This window comes from Crinia signifera, chromosome 1 (genome assembly GCF_055691185.1).
Source record: "Crinia signifera chromosome 1, ASM5569118v1, whole genome shotgun sequence".
Classification (NCBI taxonomy): Eukaryota; Metazoa; Chordata; class Amphibia; order Anura; family Myobatrachidae; genus Crinia; species Crinia signifera.
The window spans coordinates 228,367,173-228,386,728 of NC_139217.1; the positions used below are offsets into that span (position 1 = coordinate 228,367,173).

General features: G+C 46.9%; 1 protein-coding gene across 1 annotated transcript; it reads left to right on the forward strand.

Annotated features, from left to right (window-relative positions):
• Positions 1 to 6,845: 6,845 nt before the first annotated feature.
• Positions 6,846 to 17,933, forward strand: LOC146065798 (uncharacterized). The gene is made up of 5 exons (XM_083179067.1): positions 6,846 to 8,152; positions 10,133 to 10,241; positions 15,576 to 15,713; positions 15,803 to 15,959; positions 17,907 to 17,933. The coding sequence occupies exons 1-5, from the start codon at positions 7,198 to 7,200 to the stop codon at positions 17,931 to 17,933; spliced, it is 1,386 nt and encodes a 461-aa protein (XP_083035193.1). The 5' UTR covers positions 6,846 to 7,197.
• Positions 17,934 to 19,556: the final 1,623 nt, after the last annotated feature.

Here is a 19,556-nt window from a genome sequence, read left to right on the forward strand (position 1 = left end):
CAGCACAATCTCCTGGTTTAAATGGAAATCTTAGACCACCTTTTGGTAACAATTTCGGAACTATACGGAGAACAACCCTAGCCTCATGAAAGATTAAGAAGGGAGGCTTACAGGACAAAGCCCCCAACTCTATTACTCTCCTTGCCAAAACGATAGCCAGAAGAAAGGTTAGTTTCCACGATAAAAACTTTAAAACTCTTGAATGCAAGGGTTCAAAGGAAAGCTTCTGCAGCACTGATAGCACCAGGGACAAGTCCCATGGAGCTACCGGCTGATGATAAGGCGGTCTAATATGCAACACACTTTGAAGGAATCATTGAACCTCCAGTAAGAGAGCCACCCTTTTTTGAAAGAAAATTGAAAGTGCGAAAAGTTGTACCTTCAAGGATTGAAGACTCAACCCCGTCAAAAAACCATCCTGAAGAAAATCCAAGAGACTAGCCAATTTGAACCTAAACATGTGAACATTTTGTTTATCACACCATCTGATGTATATCTTCCACGCCCTATAGTAGTTAGCCGCTAACACAGGCTTCCTAGCTTTAAGCATAGTCTGGATTACAGCATTCAAAAATCCCTTATTCTTCAATAATGAGATTTCAAAAGCCACGCCGTCAAATTTAGCTGAGCTAGGTCCTGGTGGAAGAACGGACCTTGACGGAGCAGATATGGATGAAGAGGCAGGTGCCACAGATATGCTACTTACAACCTGAGTATGTCTGAATACCAGGACTTCCTGGGCCAGTCTGGAGCCATCAGAATTACCTGTAAACCCTGAAGCCGAATCCTCTTGAGAACTCGCGCCAGCATTGGAAACGGTGGAAAGATGAATGCCAGCTTGAACCTCCAAGGCACCATCATGGTATCCACAGCCCACACCCAGAGGCGTAACTAGAACTGTGTGGGCCCCATAGCAAACTTTCGTAAGGGCCCCCCACCCCCACCACCATTGTCAAGGGAGTCAGGAAGTAATAATGCCGTCATAGAGAGAAGAGAAAAGAAGAGAGAGACAGAGAAGATAGAAGGAGCGGAAGGAAAGAGAGAGGGGAAGTTTGGAAAGAGAAGAGGGGAGGAGAGAGAGGAGAAAGTGAGAGACTAGGGCAGAGAGATATAAAGAGAAAGGGGAGACGGAGAGGGAGAAAGAGAGAGTGGAAAGAAAGAGAAGGGTAGTGAAAGAGAGGAGAGACAGCATTGGAAGGAGAGGGGAGAGGGGAGAGAGCAGGGGATAAAAAAGGAGAGAAAAGGGGATGGTGAGAGGGAAAAAAAGAGGAAAGACAGGGTGGGGGAGAGTTAGAGAGAGTGAGGGTTGAGGTGTGCTGTGTCTCCTGTGTGCAGGGGCTCCTGAAGTGTGTGCTGGGTGTCCTGTGGGGAGGGAGTGAGGTGAGGAGGGGAAACAGTGGGGGGGGAGGCAGAGAGGATGGAGAGTAGGGGCATGAAAGCCATCAGCGCCGGGTCTCACCATTCACTAACACTGGCACTTCTCTCTTAGCCCGGCCCCTGGCTTGCTCTTCCATCTCCAGTTTCACTGATGTACAGGCAGCTGCTCCTCTACTGTGTGCGGCGTGCCTGCAAGTGACTCCCGTGCGCTGGGTGTCTGTGCCGCCGATCTCTGCCCTAGGTGTGCTGTGTGCAGTGTCTCCAGCCTCCTGCAAGCAGCCAGCCGCTGATCCCATGCGCGGCGAATGTCATGTGGCACGGGCTCTTGCAAGTGACTCAGGAAACCGCCGATTTCCTGTGCGCTCTGCGCTGGGTCCCACTGCTGAAGGTAGACCGCGCTGCATTATATATGGGGAAAAACAAAAGGGTGCAGGGGAAAGCTGCTGGGCCTTCGGGCCCCCCAAAGGCCCGGGCCCCAGAGCAGCTGCATCCCCTGCACCCACGGTAGTTACGCTACTGCCCACACCATCGGATCCCTGGTCATGACCAGAACATCAGGACCTGACAATTGTGCCTTGAAGCCACCAAGTCCACTTCCAGAATTCCCCAGTGTAACGTGATGTCCCGGAATACCTCCGGGTGCAAGACCCACTCCTCCTTCTGCATGTTCTGACCTGCTGAGGAAGTCCTTCACCACATTACGGACCCCGTAATAAACACCACTGACAACGCTAGAACATGGTCTTTGCCCACTGGAATATCTGTGAGACTTCTCGCATCGCCAACCTGCTGCAAGTACCTCCCTGGTGAATTAAGTATGCCAGAGTCATGGCATTGTCGGACTGAATTCTTACTGGAGAGCCTGTTAAAACAAGTGCCCTCAGAACCGCTCTGAGCTCCAGGATATTTATAGGAAGCTTTGCTTCCGACCATGACCACAGGCCCTGAAGCCTGAGATGGAGAACCACAACTCCCCAGCCTTTGAGACTTGCATCGGTCGTGACCTCTATGCAGTCCCAAGAATGCAGAGAGAGGCCCATCTGGAGCGTTTCCACGTCCATCCATCACAACAGGGAATCTCTTGTCTCTTGTGTCAGAGAAATCCTTTCCAACTTCATGGTGCTGGTATCTCCTGACCAAGAAGTTAGGATGTTCCACTGGAACACCCTCGAGTGGAATCTTGCATACTGCAGGGTCTCGAATGTGGCCATCATCTTGCCCAACAGTTTTAGACACATCCAAACCAACAGGTCCGGAGCCCTGAGTATCAGCCAGGTTAAGCTCTGCACCCCCTTGGCAAAAACTCTTCATGCAAATGAGTGACCAAACAACCCCCAAAAATTGCAGCTTCTGGGATTGTACTAGGTGAGACGTCCTGAAGTTTAGCATCCATCCGTGATCCTGGAAAAACTGGATTGCTACACTGATGTGCTCCTGTTATAATTCTGCCGACTCCGCCTTGAACAGGAGATCATCCAAGTATGGAATAATCACAATTCCTCTCAATCTGAGTGATGCTGCCATGACAGACATCACTGTGGTAAACACTCTTGGGGCTGTTGCCAGCCCAAATGGAAGAGCCTGGAACTGCCAATGCTGTTAGCCCACAGCGAAATGAAGCAGAGATTGATATTAATATAGGCACGTGAAGATACGCGTCCTGAATATCCACTGATACCAAATATTCCCCTGACTCCATGCTTAGCAACACTGATCTGAGAGACTCCATCTTGAAATGATCCACCCACAGATGCTTGTTTAGGGATTTCAGATTCAAGATGGGTCAAAAGGACCCACCTGGTTTGGGAACCAGGAACAGAGTAAAATAAAATCCCTTTCTCTGTTCCTGTGCAGGTACTGGAATCACCACCCTGTTGTGAGCGAGAGAAGACACCAACAGAGCTCCTCTCTTCCCTGCCTCCCGTGGTAAGGGAGTAAGGACAAATAGTTTTGGAGGATCCTCTCTCAAGTTGATTTTGTAACCCTGAGAGATTACTGCCCTCACCCACTGGTCCTGAGTGGAGCGGAACCAAACATCCTGAAAATGTAGGAGGTGACCCCCCCCCCACGCTGCTCCCAGGATTGGGAGTCCGCACACTGTCATGCTGAAGATTTATCCACAGGTTTGGACAATTGCTTCTTGGTAAAGGCACGAAATGGGACTTGGAAGCTTTTCCCCTACTTGTGGGAAACTTTCCTCTACCTGTCTGAAAGGAAGGGCATAAAGCAGCAAAGCGAGGACCGCCCTGCTTTGACACCAGACCTGGCAGGAAAGAGCTCTTTCCACCAGTAGCTTCCACCAGACTGCTCTGCCATACTCAAGGTCTCTAATTCAGACCCAAAAAGGACCTCAAGTGATTTCTTGGAATCACTATCCGCCTCCAAGGCCTTTAGACATAGAGCTCTCCTAGCTGTGACAGAAACGGCCGATACCTTGGATGCCATCCTCATTCATTCCTTCCTGATCGGCTTCACATACATATTCTGCCGCACAGTTCAACTTCTCCGCCAAGGAGTAAAGTTCAGGATTTGCATCAGACATCAATTGATTACACAACATGCTTGTACGCAACCCTACCCCTTCAAAAATGGCCTTAAGACAAATCTATAGCTTCTTGTCTACTGGATCCTTAAAGGCAGCTCCTCCTTGTATAGGGAGCGCCATGGTCTTTGAGAGGTTGGCCACAGGTGCATCCACCTAGAGAACCTTTTCCCACAATTTAACATGCTCCTCTGGCATGGGGTTATATAAGTTATCAAACCTTTTAGGCATAACCACCTTTTTGTCTGCGTTCTTCCATGCTTCCCCCATAAGTTCAGACATGCTTGGAAAGGTGACCACCGACTTGTGATGCTGAACCTTGTCAATCAGCTAAATTCAAAGTCTGGTGCACAACCAAAATCAAATCCTCCACACCTGGGACCGAGGTATTCACAGCCTCTTGCTGTCCCCCAAGCAGTATCCGCAACACATTCACCCTCCTCTTCATCTGATTCAATGTTAAAAAGAGGGGTCTCAGATAAGGGGTGTCTAACAGAAGTAACGGCAGGCATTGTAAGAAACTGTTACATATATTCAGACATTTTATGCACACCCTGAGCTGTGTGCTGCATAACCCGCAACATGGCAGGACCTCCCTGTGATGGTGGAGGGGAACTCATAGAAAGCTGGGACTGAGAACTACATATAAGAGCGCCAAACTACAGGCAGGAAGAGACCAAGTCTCTGCTTCAGCAGGTTGGCAGCGCTTTTTGGCACCCTCCCCCTTCAGCCGCACCCATTGTAGAGTCCTCTGTCTCCCAGTGTCTCCTCCTCCACTGGGGATCACATGGAAGTGCCCTGCTGTGCAGGGTTCCTGTAGCCAGCTTGTCCTCCATTTCAATATGGAGTGCGCTGGCAAGCCCTTGTTAATTGTGGCGCCATAATAAGGTTCCGCCATCCAAGACCCCGATGAGTGCTGATTTCAGGTCCCCCAGGGCCCAGGAGACCCCCCTATGAGAGGGGTCAGCGCGCTAAGCAGGGAGAAAGCAGCACTTTCTCCCCACCACACAGGGAGCGGACAGGCAGGGCTCTGCCAGCCCCTGCAGTGCTGCATACAGTGTATAGAAGTTTCCCCAGGAAAATACACACTGAACCTGCACTAGCTAAAGTAAAATTAATAAAATAAAAAACTCTAACTCTCTCTAAAAAGGCTGCTCAACGCAGCCCCACAGCATAAGCACCCACTCCGGTGGGGTCTTAAAATGAAACTGAAGTTTCTGGGATGCAGTGAGGGAGGAGCCTGCCTTTAAAAGACATAGATTATTGAAGTTGCTGGTGTGCTAGCGCTAAAGATAACTTGTGATCGAAGGGGCTGCAAAGCTGGAGTTTTTCCAGACTCCTAAATGCAATATTTATGAATTTGGTGTTAGCCCCGCGCTCACCTTCTAACGTTATATTGGATGGGTGCAGCTATCAATTTTCAGTGTTTAGGTAAACATTAAGAGGTATGCACAGTTAGGTATGTATAAGGTATTTATTTAAAGGTGCAATATGACATACAAAGAATGGGTGATACTTCAAGGGTGCAAGGGTAACAGGGAGGGGGAATTGTCCACGAATTGGGGGATCTCACAGACGGCCCAGTGTTTGTCAGCTCTCACTGCTGTGTCTGCTGACTGCTGGTACTGTGAACACAATCGTGCGACTGCTGGGAGAAAAGTGGTGGGGTAAGGTCAATGTTTGTAATCTGTGTTGCAGAATTCCCTACAAGAAAAATGTGTCTGTACCCAGGATGAAGATGTCACAAGTCTAGAGTTTATGTTTCAAAGTTAATATAGACTGAGAGCTGGCAGAGGGGTGAGAACGTGTGGGGGAGGAAAGCGGATTTTACTGCAAAGTATTGTGTGTGTATGGAGAACACATGTGAAAAGATCAGCAAACAGAGGAAAGATTATTCCATTTAAAACTAGGGACAGCTGGACTAAATATATGTGTCTTTAGCAAATGTATACAATGTAATACACTGTATGTGCATGATAAATTCAAGACACATTCCTGACAATAGGTATGAAACCAAAACAAGAACAGAAAAAAACATTAGTAAATAAACAAATGTTACACATCCTGGGTGAAATTTTAGGATCAGAGATTCAGAAAGTGAGAGATATCTCCAGTTTTTTTTTAAAACGGCAATCATTTACACACTGCAAAATCAAACTGGTTTTGCCGCATGAAGGATTGCCGCTTTAAAAAAACTGGAAATTTCTTACCCAAATCTTTCACTTTCTGAATCTCTCATCCTATTAAATTTCACCCCCTGTACCTCAGAATTTCCTCTAATAAAGGATCAAATAACCAAACCAGTTTCTTTTTATATGCATACTCATTGTTTATTTGCAGAATAGACTATGCCAAGCATCCTCGAATGTATTCATAATTATCTTCAGAACAAAATTATCTTTCACTGTTTAAAAAGAGAAAAAAAAAAGATCCATGAATCCAGACGACAATATAACATTAAGGGAAATTTACTAAAGGAAATTTGTAAAAAAAATAGGTGTATTTGTATCCAGAAATACACTTATTTTTGACATTTACTATCCCGAAAATATGGCAATTCGTATTTGTATTGATGTGCTATTTTTTACAAATTTCCTTTAGTAAATTTCCCCCACAGTGGTTATTTAATAAATAATTTTTTAAAGATCCTTTTGTACCTTGGAACATTCGATTCAACACAAATATGGCAGGCAAAATAAGCAAAAACCATGGGTTTTGAAAATCCATTAGTAAACATACCCCTTTATATTTGAATGTTGTATGATGCACATATTATTAGGTTGGAACTGCTTGTATTTTAATTTAGTAGCTTTTACAAAACTGAAGAGCAGAATTTCAAAATGTGTGTGTATGTGTGTGTGTGTGTGTGTGTGTGTGTGTGTGTGTGTGTGTGTGTGTGTGTGTGTGTGTGGTGTTGTGTGTAAAGAGGAGACCTGGCAGAGAGGTACAATAAGAAGGAGGGGTTTTCTGTGGAGGAAGGAGGTAGTGAAGGAGCAGAAAAGTGTGATATGCAGGAGGGTAGAGTTACCACATACAGGTATAACAGAAGACACTAAGAGAGTGATCACCGCAAATAAGTTACAGTCAATTCTGCAGTTTTCCAGCAGACCTTATGAACCACACCAGCGAACAAGACAAGACCCCTGCAATTTCAGCTAGATTCAGCCGAAAAACAAAGTAAGAGAGCACCAAAAGCCACTAAATGACCAGTATAATCAAAGGGGAATTTTACCTATACCAAGAAAGTGATCTCAAATCTGCTGCCTTTACTCTCAAAAATGCCTCCTTTTGTCTTCATTCCATTTCTCCTCCTGCTCTTGACTCACGGGGCACAACAGAATGGACCAAGGGGTTCATGGAGTCGCAGATTTCGCTGGAAAACTAATGGGCGAGTGTTTAGTCTACAGAGTTCAGGCTCTGATCATAGAGCTGGTACTTTCTATATCTCTGAGATTCGTAACCAAGCTGTCCCAAGAAGACATATGGCGCCCAGACTAGGGGATGTGAGCACTAATGGTAGAAGAGGAATGAATGATCAGAATCAAGACGTCACTCATACTCCTAGCACTTTGAATTTTGCTACACTGAGAATCACTACAGCTGATGAAGCTCATAGACATTCAACTCAGAAGAGTGAGACCAATCATAGAGAGGACCTGCAGAGGAATGACATTACTCAGATATATCCTACAGTAGTGAAAGGCGAACTACAGCTAAATGGAATAATGAAGGCAAGCAGTACACAAAGAAATGATCCTTCACAGAGAAGTGACTCCAGAGAGCAAATGCTATTACACAGGAATGATGTCACGCAGAGAACTCTAATACAAACAAGTGATATCGCTGCAAGGACCAATTCACAAAGAAATTTCTTAATTCTTCCACAAACCAGCACTGTCAGTCACAGAACTGCTACTCAGATAAAAGATGCCCTGCAGAACAGGGATGATGTTACACAGCGCAGTCAGAGGGGTGTTACTCAGAGTAATGATATAAGTCATCATAGGGAGGTTATCCAGAGAACAAATTCTATTCAGAGAGATATTATAACTCCTGAAGATACTAATCCTAATTCAAACGACATTCACCCCCATGTCCTTCCAATAAGGCCTCCTCCAGAGATACAGAATATGGCTGGGGATGAACCTAGAAGCACTTACAGGAGTCAAAATGTTTTATTACCCAATTTGGCCCCTGCTGGCAGGAGATCTGGAGGACGCCAATATCAGTATGGTAAGACAACTTATTCATCTTCAGTACACACTATACAATGCACACATAATATGTGATGTAAACACACTATACAGTTTCTACTTCCAATCCCCACTATTTATCTCTCCTAAATGAATGAAACGAATACAAAATGATGAAATATTGGAAGATCTGTCTGCAAGTCGGTTATCAGACCATATACGCTGTAAAGGTGCATACATAGATGGTGCGCTTTGAGCTTCCATTTTTTACTTTCTAGGTAATATCGTAAGAATAGTTAGCACAAATCGCACAGTGTGTATACAGCTTGCAATGTCGATGTTTCTCCCGGTGGAATCAGCATCATAAGAAAAAATAGACTATGCAGACAAGTCAATTTTGATTATATTGTATACAATTGAGTGTTCTAGTGGATGTGGATCTTTCGGTCGTCAGTGTCTAGGTCGACTACTATTGGTCGACAGACAAAAGATAAACACATGAAAAAGGTAGACATGAGTTTTTCAAATTTTTTGGGGTGTCAATGTCAATATAGGTCGACATGGACACGATATTAGTGTCCCGCAGCACCATGTATGGCACACTATTATATTTTCCCTCTATGCCTACTGGGATGGTAATTATGTAAGTATGAACAAGTTGGTTTAGAAAAAACTCATAAAAATCTCATGTCTACCTTTTTCAGTGTCATCCTTTGCTTGTGTCGACCTTTTGACCATGTCACGGCAGCACGGACAGTGCAGTGGTCAGCATTACTGCCTCACAGCACTCAAGTCATGGGTTTGTTTCACACCATGGCCCTAACTGTGCAGAGTTTGTATATTCTCCCCGTACTTGCGTGGGTTTCCTCCCACATTCCAAAAATATGTTGGTAGGCTAATTGGCTCCTAACAAATATTAACCCTATAATGAATAAGTGCGCGTGGACATGTGGTAGGGAATGTAGATTGTAAGCTCCACTGGGGCAGGGACTGATGTGAATATGAAATAGGTGCAGCACCTCTAGAGCCCCCCCCCCACCCCCCCCCAGCCATTCCCCCAACCCTCCCATCACCTGTGCTCCGGCGTTCGCACGCCGGAGCTCTTCTAACCCCGCTCCCCCAGCCGTTTCCGCATGCCGCAATAATTTTAGTAGCAATGACGTAGGCGGCAGGCTCGGGGATGTTCGGGAGCGCTCAGGCACCGGAGTCCTCTCAAGCCGCCGCGAACATCCCCCAGCCGGCCACCGACGTCTCTGCTGAATGTGACAGAGGCAGCGGGGACAGCGGCGGCAGGGAAGCTCCGGCGTACTAATGCCGGAGCAGAGGTGAGGGAGGGGGATTCCAACTGTGGTGGGTTTTGCTGGGGCAGGACAAACCTGCCCTGGTAGGTTTGTCCTGCCCCAGCAAAACCTACCACTCAAGGGGTTAAACAAACTGGGTAGATACAAACCAACATGGATGTAGGAGGGCCCTGCTCGCAAGCTTACAATATTTTTTCTCCCTCTACTTTATCTATCTCTACCTTTACTCCAATTCTCTATTATATGCTTCAATTTAGTTTCAAGTTGAAATCAAATGCTATTATGGATATATCTTTTTAAATGGAATATGGTAGCAATGTGAGGTCACAACTGTGCCAGTAACAAGCAGAATCACCATATGTAACTTTTATCAATACCATCTGCAGCAGAAAATAACACTATGCCAAATCTAATAACCTCCGGGTTTGGGGGTCGTGCGGGATGCCGAACGAACTCTGAGGCTTTTTTAAAGGGGCAATCATTTACAAGGCAAAAGCATTACGTGAATTGCCTGATTACAAAAGCCTCTGAATCTGGCCAGCATCCCACATGGCCACCAAACTCAGAAGCTAATACATTTGGCCGCATGTATTAGTAATACCCAAATGTATCACATTACCAATATTTGAGAATGATAATAATGGTAGTAAAATACAGATATCCACAACTTCTTATAATCCGGCTTTGAATTACTTCTCAATTTGGTTTTGTGTTTGCAGGCCTCCCAGATCTGGTTCCAGATGCTCTTTTTATACAATCTGCTACCTACATCCAGAGAGTGCCTTTGTATAGTCTTTTGTGTGCAGCTGAGGAGAACTGTCTGGCCAGGTGAGAAAAAACATGCACTCACATTACGATGATTAAACATCCTGGGGTGGAGAGATTGGAGTGTTTCTAAAAGGGTTATCTGCAGATTATGGGCTTTATTCAGACTGGGTTGTAGTTTTGCAATCCTTGGGCAAGGGAAAGGCCTTCCCGATGATGTGCCCACAACATTTTTCACAGCGAACCACTCACACAGTACCATCGGATTCAGTATGAAATCCCGGCGGTCGGGATCCCAGCATTCAAAATCCCGATGCTGGAATCCCAACTGCCGAAATCCCGACAAGGGGGGTACGTGGATCTCCCCCCCCCCCCCCTTGCGGGCTTGCTGCGCTCGCCACGCAGCGGGCCCGGTGCCTCGCTGCGCTCGGCACGCTAATTTATTCTCCCTCCAGGGGTGTCGTGGACACCCACGGAGGGAGAAAGTGTCGGGATCCCGACCGCCGGGATTTAAACTGCATCCCGTACCATCTGCATAGCCTAGCTGTGAAGCCAGACGCAAACCAGCTATGTTTTGGGTCTCTTGGGGCTGCGTGTGACATCATGCAGCCAATGTGGCCCTCCCTCCAATTGGTCCACACACGCCTTCTTTGTCCGGACCTCTCCCACAAAAGGAGTCAACTCCCACCCACAGTCCCTTTTCCACCCCCGCCAGCTTGCGCAGAAGTACAGAAAACACCAAATGGCAAATTCCACACTTGATTCAGAGTTGATAGAAAATGATAATCTTTCTCAAATGGGCAAAGCCATGTTGCACTGCAGGAGGGGCAGATGTAACATGTGCAGAGAGAGTTGGATTTGGGTGAGTTATTTTGTTTCTGTGCAGGGTAAATACTGGCTGCAATTTAGATTTCAGTTTGAACACACTCCACCAAAATCTCTCTCTCTCTCTCTGCACATGTTACATTAACCTGCAGTGCACATGGATTTGACTATTTGAGAAAGATTTTGCTTTTGCGATCAGGTCTGAATCAGGCCCAATTAACATGAAAAGCATGGTCATAGGTGTTTCATTAAAAAAACATTTTACAAGGATGCTTTATTGACAAAAAAAGCGAGACCTCAGCATATTAAATAAACTGCCATGATGAAGTTTTTAAAGAAAAGTGGAAAAGGGATTTGAAAAAGTTAAGTTCCTATAGCTAATTGGTACATTTGTAAACAGAAGTGAACTGATCTCCACAGCAAAATGGTGTTGATGCACCTGGATATCAACTTATTATGGCTTTGATTCTACTGCATTTGGTCTCCCGCGCGCTCGATGGTTGTGCCCTGTACATGCGCATAATTTTGTTGGTGCTCCGACATGGGAATGCCTAGCATTTCATGGGCGCTCCCATGCAAACACTGGTCATTCCCATGTAAATGCGGGAGTGATGAGGTGTGCCGTGGCGGGTGGCACACCTCGAGTGCATGGGAGTGGGGTAGTGCTGCAGCTTCACCTATCTGCCAATGGGACAATAGTTAATGGTGTTGAGCATTGGGAGCTGAAGCACACTGAGTGCACAAGTGTGCAGTGCATTACTGGGAGTTGACTAAGAGGATTACTCTGGTTCACTCGCAAAGGCAAATTCACTCTTAGATGGACAAAACCATATGCACTGCAGGTGTGGCAGATGTAACATGTGCAGAGAGAGTTACATTTAGGTGTTACTTTGTTTCTGAGTAAACGTACGTACTCTACCACGTCATTTTTCCCAATTCTGTCTGATCACCTCCAGTTGTAGACCACATATATTATGTACATCTCTCTGATATTCCAGATGCCTCGACTAGCACACTTACCCGTGGAGTTTACATGTACTCTCCCCAGGGCCGGCGCTACCCGCTCAGCAAAGCAGGTAGGCGCCGGACCTGAGAGGCGCTCCCTGCTCCCCGCCGAGTGACAGATTTAGGGGGCACCTGTTTCTCTAATTGTCCCCAGATGCTTTAGAAGACAAGTAGAGTCCACCGCATCTCTACCTATTTCACATGACAGCGGCACAGGCACCTTCCCTTGCTGCCCGCACACTCACTTTTTATCCTCTCCCGGCGGTTCCTCAGTCAGGCATGCAGCTTAGTGCAGCCTACAGAGCACCAATCAGCATCAGTGGGGGAGCGCCGATCAGCATCAGCGTGGAGCTCCCCCTCTGTGTCCTAGGCTCGGCGCTCTGCAGGCTGCACTGTGCAATGTTCCTGACTGAGGAGCCACCGAGTTAGGAGAATAGAAACAGTGAGTGTGCGGGCAGCAAGGGAAGGTGCCCATGCCGCTGTCCCTGCATGTGAAAGAGGTAGAGCGGCGGTGGACACTGTGTGCACTGTGCAGGAGGTTGACGCAGTGTCGCTGTCACTGCTTGCGGAGGAGGGACAGCAGCTGTGGACTCTACTATTAAAGCAGGGTGTACAAGAAGGGTGGAGATCTGCGGCAAGGCATCACTGCTGATCCCCTGGTAGGTCTCTGTCCCTGCATCCCCCCCCTGGTCCCTGTGGCCCCCCAGTCCTTGTCCCTGCGCCTCCCCCCTGGTCCCTGCATCCTACCCTAGTCCTGCATCTTCCTGGTTCCTGTGTACCCCTAGTCTTTGTTCCTGCATCCCCCCAGTCCTTCATCTTCCCCCGGTCCCTGTCCCTGTATCATCCCCTGGTCACTGTCCCTGCATCATCCCCCGGTCCATATCCCTGCGTCATTCAGCGGTCCCTGTCCCTGCATCCCCCCCCAGGTCCCTGCGTCCCCTACGGTCCCAGTCTCTGAGTCAACCCTGTCCCTGCATCCCCCGGTCCCCGTCCCTTCATCCTCCCTGTCCCTGCATCCCCCCCTGCCCTGATCCCTGCCTCCCCACGGTCCCTGTGTCCCCAAATGATATGTAAAGTTTGGCTCAATCCGTGTGGCAAAACGTGAATTTTTTTTTTAGATCCATGTAGCATAACATCAATTTTATCTCAATCTGGGTGTCATGACCTAAATTTTGGCTCAATCTTGGTGGCATGACCTAAATTTTGGCTCAATCTGGGTGGCATGACCTAAATTTTGGCTCAATCTGGGTGGCATGACCTAAATTTTGGCTCAATCTGGGTGGCATGATGTGAATTTTGGCTCAAACTGGGTGGCATAATGTGAATTTTGGCTCAAACTGGGTGGCATGATGTTAATTTTGGCTCAATCTGGGTGGAATAATGTGAATTTTTGCTTAATCTGGGTGGCATAACGTGAATTTTGGCTCAGTCCGGGGGGCATGATGTGAATTTTGGCTCAATCCGAGTGGCATGATGTGAATTTTGGCTCAATCTAGGTGGCATAACATGAATTTTGGCTGTCGGGGTGGCATAACGTGAATTTTAGCTCAGTCCGGGGGGCATGATGTGAATTTTGGCTCAGTCCGGGGGGCATGATGTGAATTTTGGCTCAATCTGGGTGGCATGATGTGAATTTTGGCTCAGGTCGGGGGGGGGGGGGGGGTGGGGGGTGAGGCATGATGTGAATTTTGGCTCAATCTGGGTGGCATGATGTTAATTTTGGCTCAATCTGGGTGGAATAATGTGAATTTTTGCTCAATCTGGTTGGCATAACATGAATTTTGGCTCAGTCCGGGTGGCATGATGTGAATTTTGGCTCAATCTGGGTGGCATGATGTGAATTTTGGCACTTTCGTTGTGGCAAAAAGGTGCCCATACACAGAGCGATCCTGTTTTGCGAGGTGATAAGCGGTCCCCCACATCGCAAAGCACAATAAGTATGCTGTACTTTTTTAACTAGATCGCACCGCATCTATGTCAGAACGACGCTGCTTTAGCGCATCACATATGTTTTAACTAGATGCAACGCAATCTAGTTCAAAATGCACGGAGCACATCGCTCCATGTATGGACACCTTAACGTGAATGTTTGCCATCCGGGTGGTATAATGTGATTTTTGACTAAATTTATTAGAATTTTGGCTCATTGTGTGTCGCATAATGTTTAAGGGGCAAGTATTATGGGGTCTGCAATTGTGTTTTATAATGTGTATAAGAGGTATATGGTGTCGCACACTACACTCAAGAACATGCCCCTTTAAAGTGGCCACGCCATTTTTCTGGAGCGCGCCTTCGCCAAGCGCATAGCAACATCCTTCACTTTTCCATACCCCCACTTTCAAGTTTCCACTTCAACCCCTGGTGGACATTGTGTGTAACTTGCACTACTCTGGTTGTTATGTGTAAGCCACATTACTATGGGCATTATATGTAAAAGGAACTATTACTGTTGGTATTATATATAAGGGGACATAATGTTGCATGTGTATAAGGGACACTAGTGTGTGGTGTAATGTAAATAAGTAAGACTACATACAGTGTAATATGAATAAGATTATGCTATTGTGTGCTGTAATGTGAAAAAACACTCATTGTGAGAACATACCCCCTTTTTTATTGTGCGTACCTCAAACATGCACTGTCTCTATTATAAGGTATGGGAGGGAGGGCGCAAATTTATAGTTTGCAGGAGGCCGCCCAACCCCCTAGCACCGGCCCTGACTCTCCCAACACATTTGGAGTTTACACATACTCTCTTATCACAATGTTCCTACCTTTGCTTTAGAACAGTGGTAGCCAACCCTAGCCCTCGAGAGATACCAACAGTTCACAGTTTCCAGACAACCTAGCTGCTGCACTGCTGCAGTCATTAATCACTGACACGTTTTAAAAGATACATAGATGGAGCTAATTAGCTCACTTGTGATTCTGTAAGGAGACCTGCAAAACATGCACTGTTGGTAGCTCTCGAGGACTAGGGTTGGCTACCCCAGCTTTAGAACATGTCCTTACATTTGAACTTGTCACCCCCCCTCCGCCGCGCTCCCCGCACCTGCCGTCCCAGACCTGTCTCAGAGTAGTGTTAGGGACTTGTCCTATTGAGGTAACCTGGACGTGGTGGACAAGCCGATAATAATGGCCATCATTATGTTAATAACCTCAGAAATGCAATATAGCAATGATATTAAAAGGTCTAGCATTTATATTTATTGTGGACCTGCAAACTCCTCCTCTTGCTTGCTGGGTTAGATTTAGGTGGCAGGGCATGGGGATTAGGGTTAGGCACTAGCAGGGAGGGTCAGTAATAGACTGTGTGGGGAGGGCTAGGGTGTGCACCAGTGTTTTAAAGCCCAGGCTGCAGGGTGAGGGATTGCATCAGTGTGATAGAAGGCAGGTCTCAGGGTCAGCCCAAATGATACTAATAAAAAAAAAATATAGCAATATTACTAAAAATAACATACTAGAATAGGCTAGCTGTTACATAAAACACATAAAAAAAACCAGATGTGATGTTATTTGTTTTCTATACAACATATTTTTATTCAAAACTCTTTTCCCCAATTTCAGATCGGCCTACTCCCCTGATGTTTCTGATTTAAGTTTCCGAGTTCTATTACGCTTCCCTCAAAGAGTTAAAAATCGTGGGACAGCAGACTTCTTGCCAGTGAAGCCAAGGCATACATGGGAATGGCACAGCTGCCACCAGTAAGTACTATTTGCGGTTATCACAGGGTTTCTCAAAATCTTTATAACGGTATATATTCTTAGGTATTTATTCTGTTTTTCCCTAAAAGGCATTATCACAGTATGGACTCCTTCAGTCATTATGACCTCCTGGATTCTGTGTCCCATCGAAAGGTTGCAGAAGGTCACAAGGCCAGCTTCTGCCTGGAAGATACCACATGTGATCCAGGAGTGAGAAGGAGATATGCTTGCACAGCACACACCCAGGTAACAATATTGGAGCCTAATACACACTTACTATAAATATGTTGCAGGAGGAATGCATCCTGATCCTAAGGGTGATGGAAACTGTAATGCTGGGTACACACCAGGACGACAGGGGTCCGATCCCATCTACATACCTCCAAACTTTCGTGCTGAAGAAATAGGGACACTCGCCGAAAAGGGGGCGGGCGTATGCAAATGAGGGTGTGGCTTATGCTAATTAGCCGCAACCTCATTTTCATACTAGAATAGACCCTGTGCGCATGCGCACAGCATCTATTCCATTAGATTGGGGGGTCTCCCAACTGCCACCCCCCACAGCGGGACAATGCCTGCCGGGGGTGGGACAGCGGGACAGGACCCAAAAATCGGGACTGTCCCGCTGTAATTGTGACAGTTGGGAGGTATGCATCAATCTAGATCCAATTCTGACCAATTGGATGTAGATTGTGTGGTGATTGGGCACTTTTCTGTCCTGGTGTGGACCGATACCAATCTGATGCGCGGTCCCGCGGATCAGTCGTTATTCAGATCCTACCTGCAGCAGGTAGGATCTGAAGAATGACCATACAGCCGGGTGCGGGTCGCCATCGGATCGGTCTCAGACACTGACTCCTAGGGTAGTTCAGTATCTTTGTTAGCTCTCCAGGATTCCAAGCCTTGGTATTCTCTGGCCTCTGAGTTGCCTCGGTGGCTGAGTGTCTATCAGAGACATGCCAGTTAATTACAGATGGAGCCTCTCTCATCAGAGTGGCTCCCAGCGCACCGAACTGCCACCCACCAGCCCTCTCCATCTGCCAAATGGGAAATGTGGGGAAGTGGAGAGCTGGTCCAAGTGAGGGTTCTTATTTGTAATCCCAAATTGATAGGCTGTATACGCGTGGCCTGACGCGTTTTATCATCCACAGACAACTTTTTCAAAGGTATGTTGTCTGTGGACGACGAAACGCGTCAGGCCAAGCGTATACAGCCTATCAATTTGGGATTACAAATAAGAACCCTCACTTGGACCAGCTCTCCACTTCCCCACATTTCCCACTGTTGGACATTTAGTGGACATTCCAAGGGATACCACCACCTGCTATTGCATCTGGAGCTACCGCATCAAGGACTGAACCCCAGGATCCAATAAAATCTGGATCAGGTCCCAAGAAAACTCCAGCAGGTTTATGGACACCCGCCATCCCAGTTTCCACTGATTTATGTGGGAGACTGTCACACCCCACCCCAGGAGAGTATTTCTAGGAACAAGTGAGATACCCCCATTTGTATACATGTATGTATAAGTTATCTTTGCATCCCGGATTAGGCTGTATACTTTTATTTGTAATATGAAATACGCAATTGCTTTTTAAACCAATTCAATATTTTAATTTTATTATTAGTAAATAAAATATTTGTGATACCCAATTGGTCTTATACAATTTTTATGTTAGCGCTCCACCACCTGTTTGATGTTATTTATGATTGTTCATTTGTTCAATTACATTTGGGCCCCTGAAAACAAGGGTCACAAATCTCAGATGGAATATGGACTTTCCAGCACTAGGAGTTGGCAAACCCTTGGTTGCACACAGCAGAGTACAAGTGGGCGATCCAAAGGGACACTCGATTAGGTGATTCACGCTAAACCCCATAATCATAACACCCGCCTCTACACAGTCCCTGGGTTTTCAAAACTGTCTAGTGAGGGGCAAAGCCACAATGACGAGATTGTGGAGCCATGCTACCACCCAGCCAACCTTCCTGCTTGGCCATGCCCCCTAACTCCCTTCCACTAAGCCCCCGGCAGTAAAATAGCAATATTAGGCTAATGGGTGTAGTTTAAACTGGGGGATTAGGTTGCGACTATGAACTTTTATGGTTAGTCTAATTTGGGTTAGGGGTATGCTTAGGGTTAGTTAGTAAGTTGAGTGCTCATTATTTAATTTTTTTTCCATTAATTTAAAGCTGAAGGCCTGCATTTCCATTGTTTAATATAAAATCAATTGTTATGGCATAAAGAGGCAAAAATCGGAAAACTGTGTCAGTGCCCAAATATACATGCACCTGATACTATTTACAAAAGAGTCGAATTATACTCACGGATAATTCATTTTTCTTCCTAGAGATCCCATGGCAGCCATACATTGGGATATTCCCTTCCCCCACTAGAACAGACAGGATTGTTTTCTCTTGGGACCGCCCACCTTGGGTATAATGGACCCCTCCTCCACTTCCCCTGCATCTTTTGAGTGTCTCCGTCTCCTGGTCCCTAGAGAAACACATCAGAAACACAAGGGAGGGTAATAAGTGGCTGCCATGGGATCTCTAGGAAGAAAAAGGAATTATCGGTGAGTATAATTCGACTCTTTCTTCTACGATCCCCATGGCAGCCATACATTGGGACTAGGGTGGCCAATCCCGGGATCGGGATCGGCGGGATCCCGGGATTTGGCCCCAAAATGTCCGGGATTTCAATCCCGGGATTGGAGTATCCAATCCCGGGATTTCGGGATTAGACTGCGCACGCGCAGTCTAATGCCGAGCAGCTTCTGAGCACCCGCTCAGAAGCTGCCCGGCTGTTCCCGACCCCGGCGTGCGGCCTGCGCAGCGTGACCTCTGACTGTCACGCTGCGCAGGCCACAGCAGCCTATCACAGGTGACTGCTTCCGGCCGCACTGACCTCCCCTCCTGCAAGCTTCACCGTCCGCAGCGCTATGTGCCCCACTCCAGCCCGCCTATGTAAGGTAATCTGCGGGGCTGCAGCAGGCACCCCCCGCAGCGCTGCTCTGTCCGCCCGCCCATGTCGATAACCGCCCACCCCCCATGTCGATGCCCGCCCGCCCCTTGTCGATGCCCGCCCGCCCCTTGTCGATGCCCGCCCGACCATGTCCACCCCCCCCCCCCTGCCATGTCGATTAAACGGGTGGACAGGGCATGTTTTTCTTTTAGGGATGACAATCCCGGGATCCCGAGAATCCCGGGATTGAGCATTTTTCAATCCCGAAATCCGGGATTGAAAAAATGCCCCGGGATTGGCATCCCTAATTGGGACATACCCAAGACAATAAACGGGAGGGTAATATGCATGTAAAATAATCTTTTATTATAAAGAGGCCTTTAGGAAACCGCCTCTTGGAGTACATGCTTCCCAAAGTGGGCTAGAGAAACATCAAGAGCATAATGATTCACAAAAGTGTGTACTGACGACCAAGTAGCCGCTTTACATATCTCCGTCACCGACGCCTTGGCCTTATTTGCCCAGGAAGTAGATACTGCCCACGTTGAATGTGCCTGTACAATAGGAGGTACCTTCTTGCCTTCTTGTTTGTAGGCTGTAACAATGGTCTCTCTTATCCATCTGGATATAGTCTGCTTTCCAGGTTCTTTTCCTTTCCTGACACCTTCTGGAATAACGAACAGATGTTTGGTTGCTCTAAAGACCTTAGCTCTTTCCAGATAAATAGAGATCACTCGGACAAGATCCAAGGTATGCCAGGCCTGTTGTTCCTCATTCTCAGGTTTAGGATAGAAACTGGGCAGAATAATTTCCTGATTGAGGTGGAAGGCTGACACCACCTTTGGCACAAATTCTTAAGTCCTTAACACAACTCTGTC

What these genes read in the sequence shown, in the direction of transcription:
- LOC146065798 (XM_083179067.1), top strand. Translation starts at nt 7,198, where the DNA reads ATGCCTCCTTTTGTCTTCATTCCATTTCTCCTCCTGCTCTTGACTCAC. An exon ending in GAGGAGAACTGTCTGGCCAG is followed by an intron (nt 10,242 to 15,575) that starts GTGAGAAAAAAC and finishes CCCCAATTTCAG; the next exon opens with ATCGGCCTACTCCCCTGATG. An exon ending in CTTGCACAGCACACACCCAG is followed by an intron (nt 15,960 to 17,906) that starts GTAACAATATTG and finishes ATTAATTTAAAG; the next exon opens with CTGAAGGCCTGCATTTCCAT.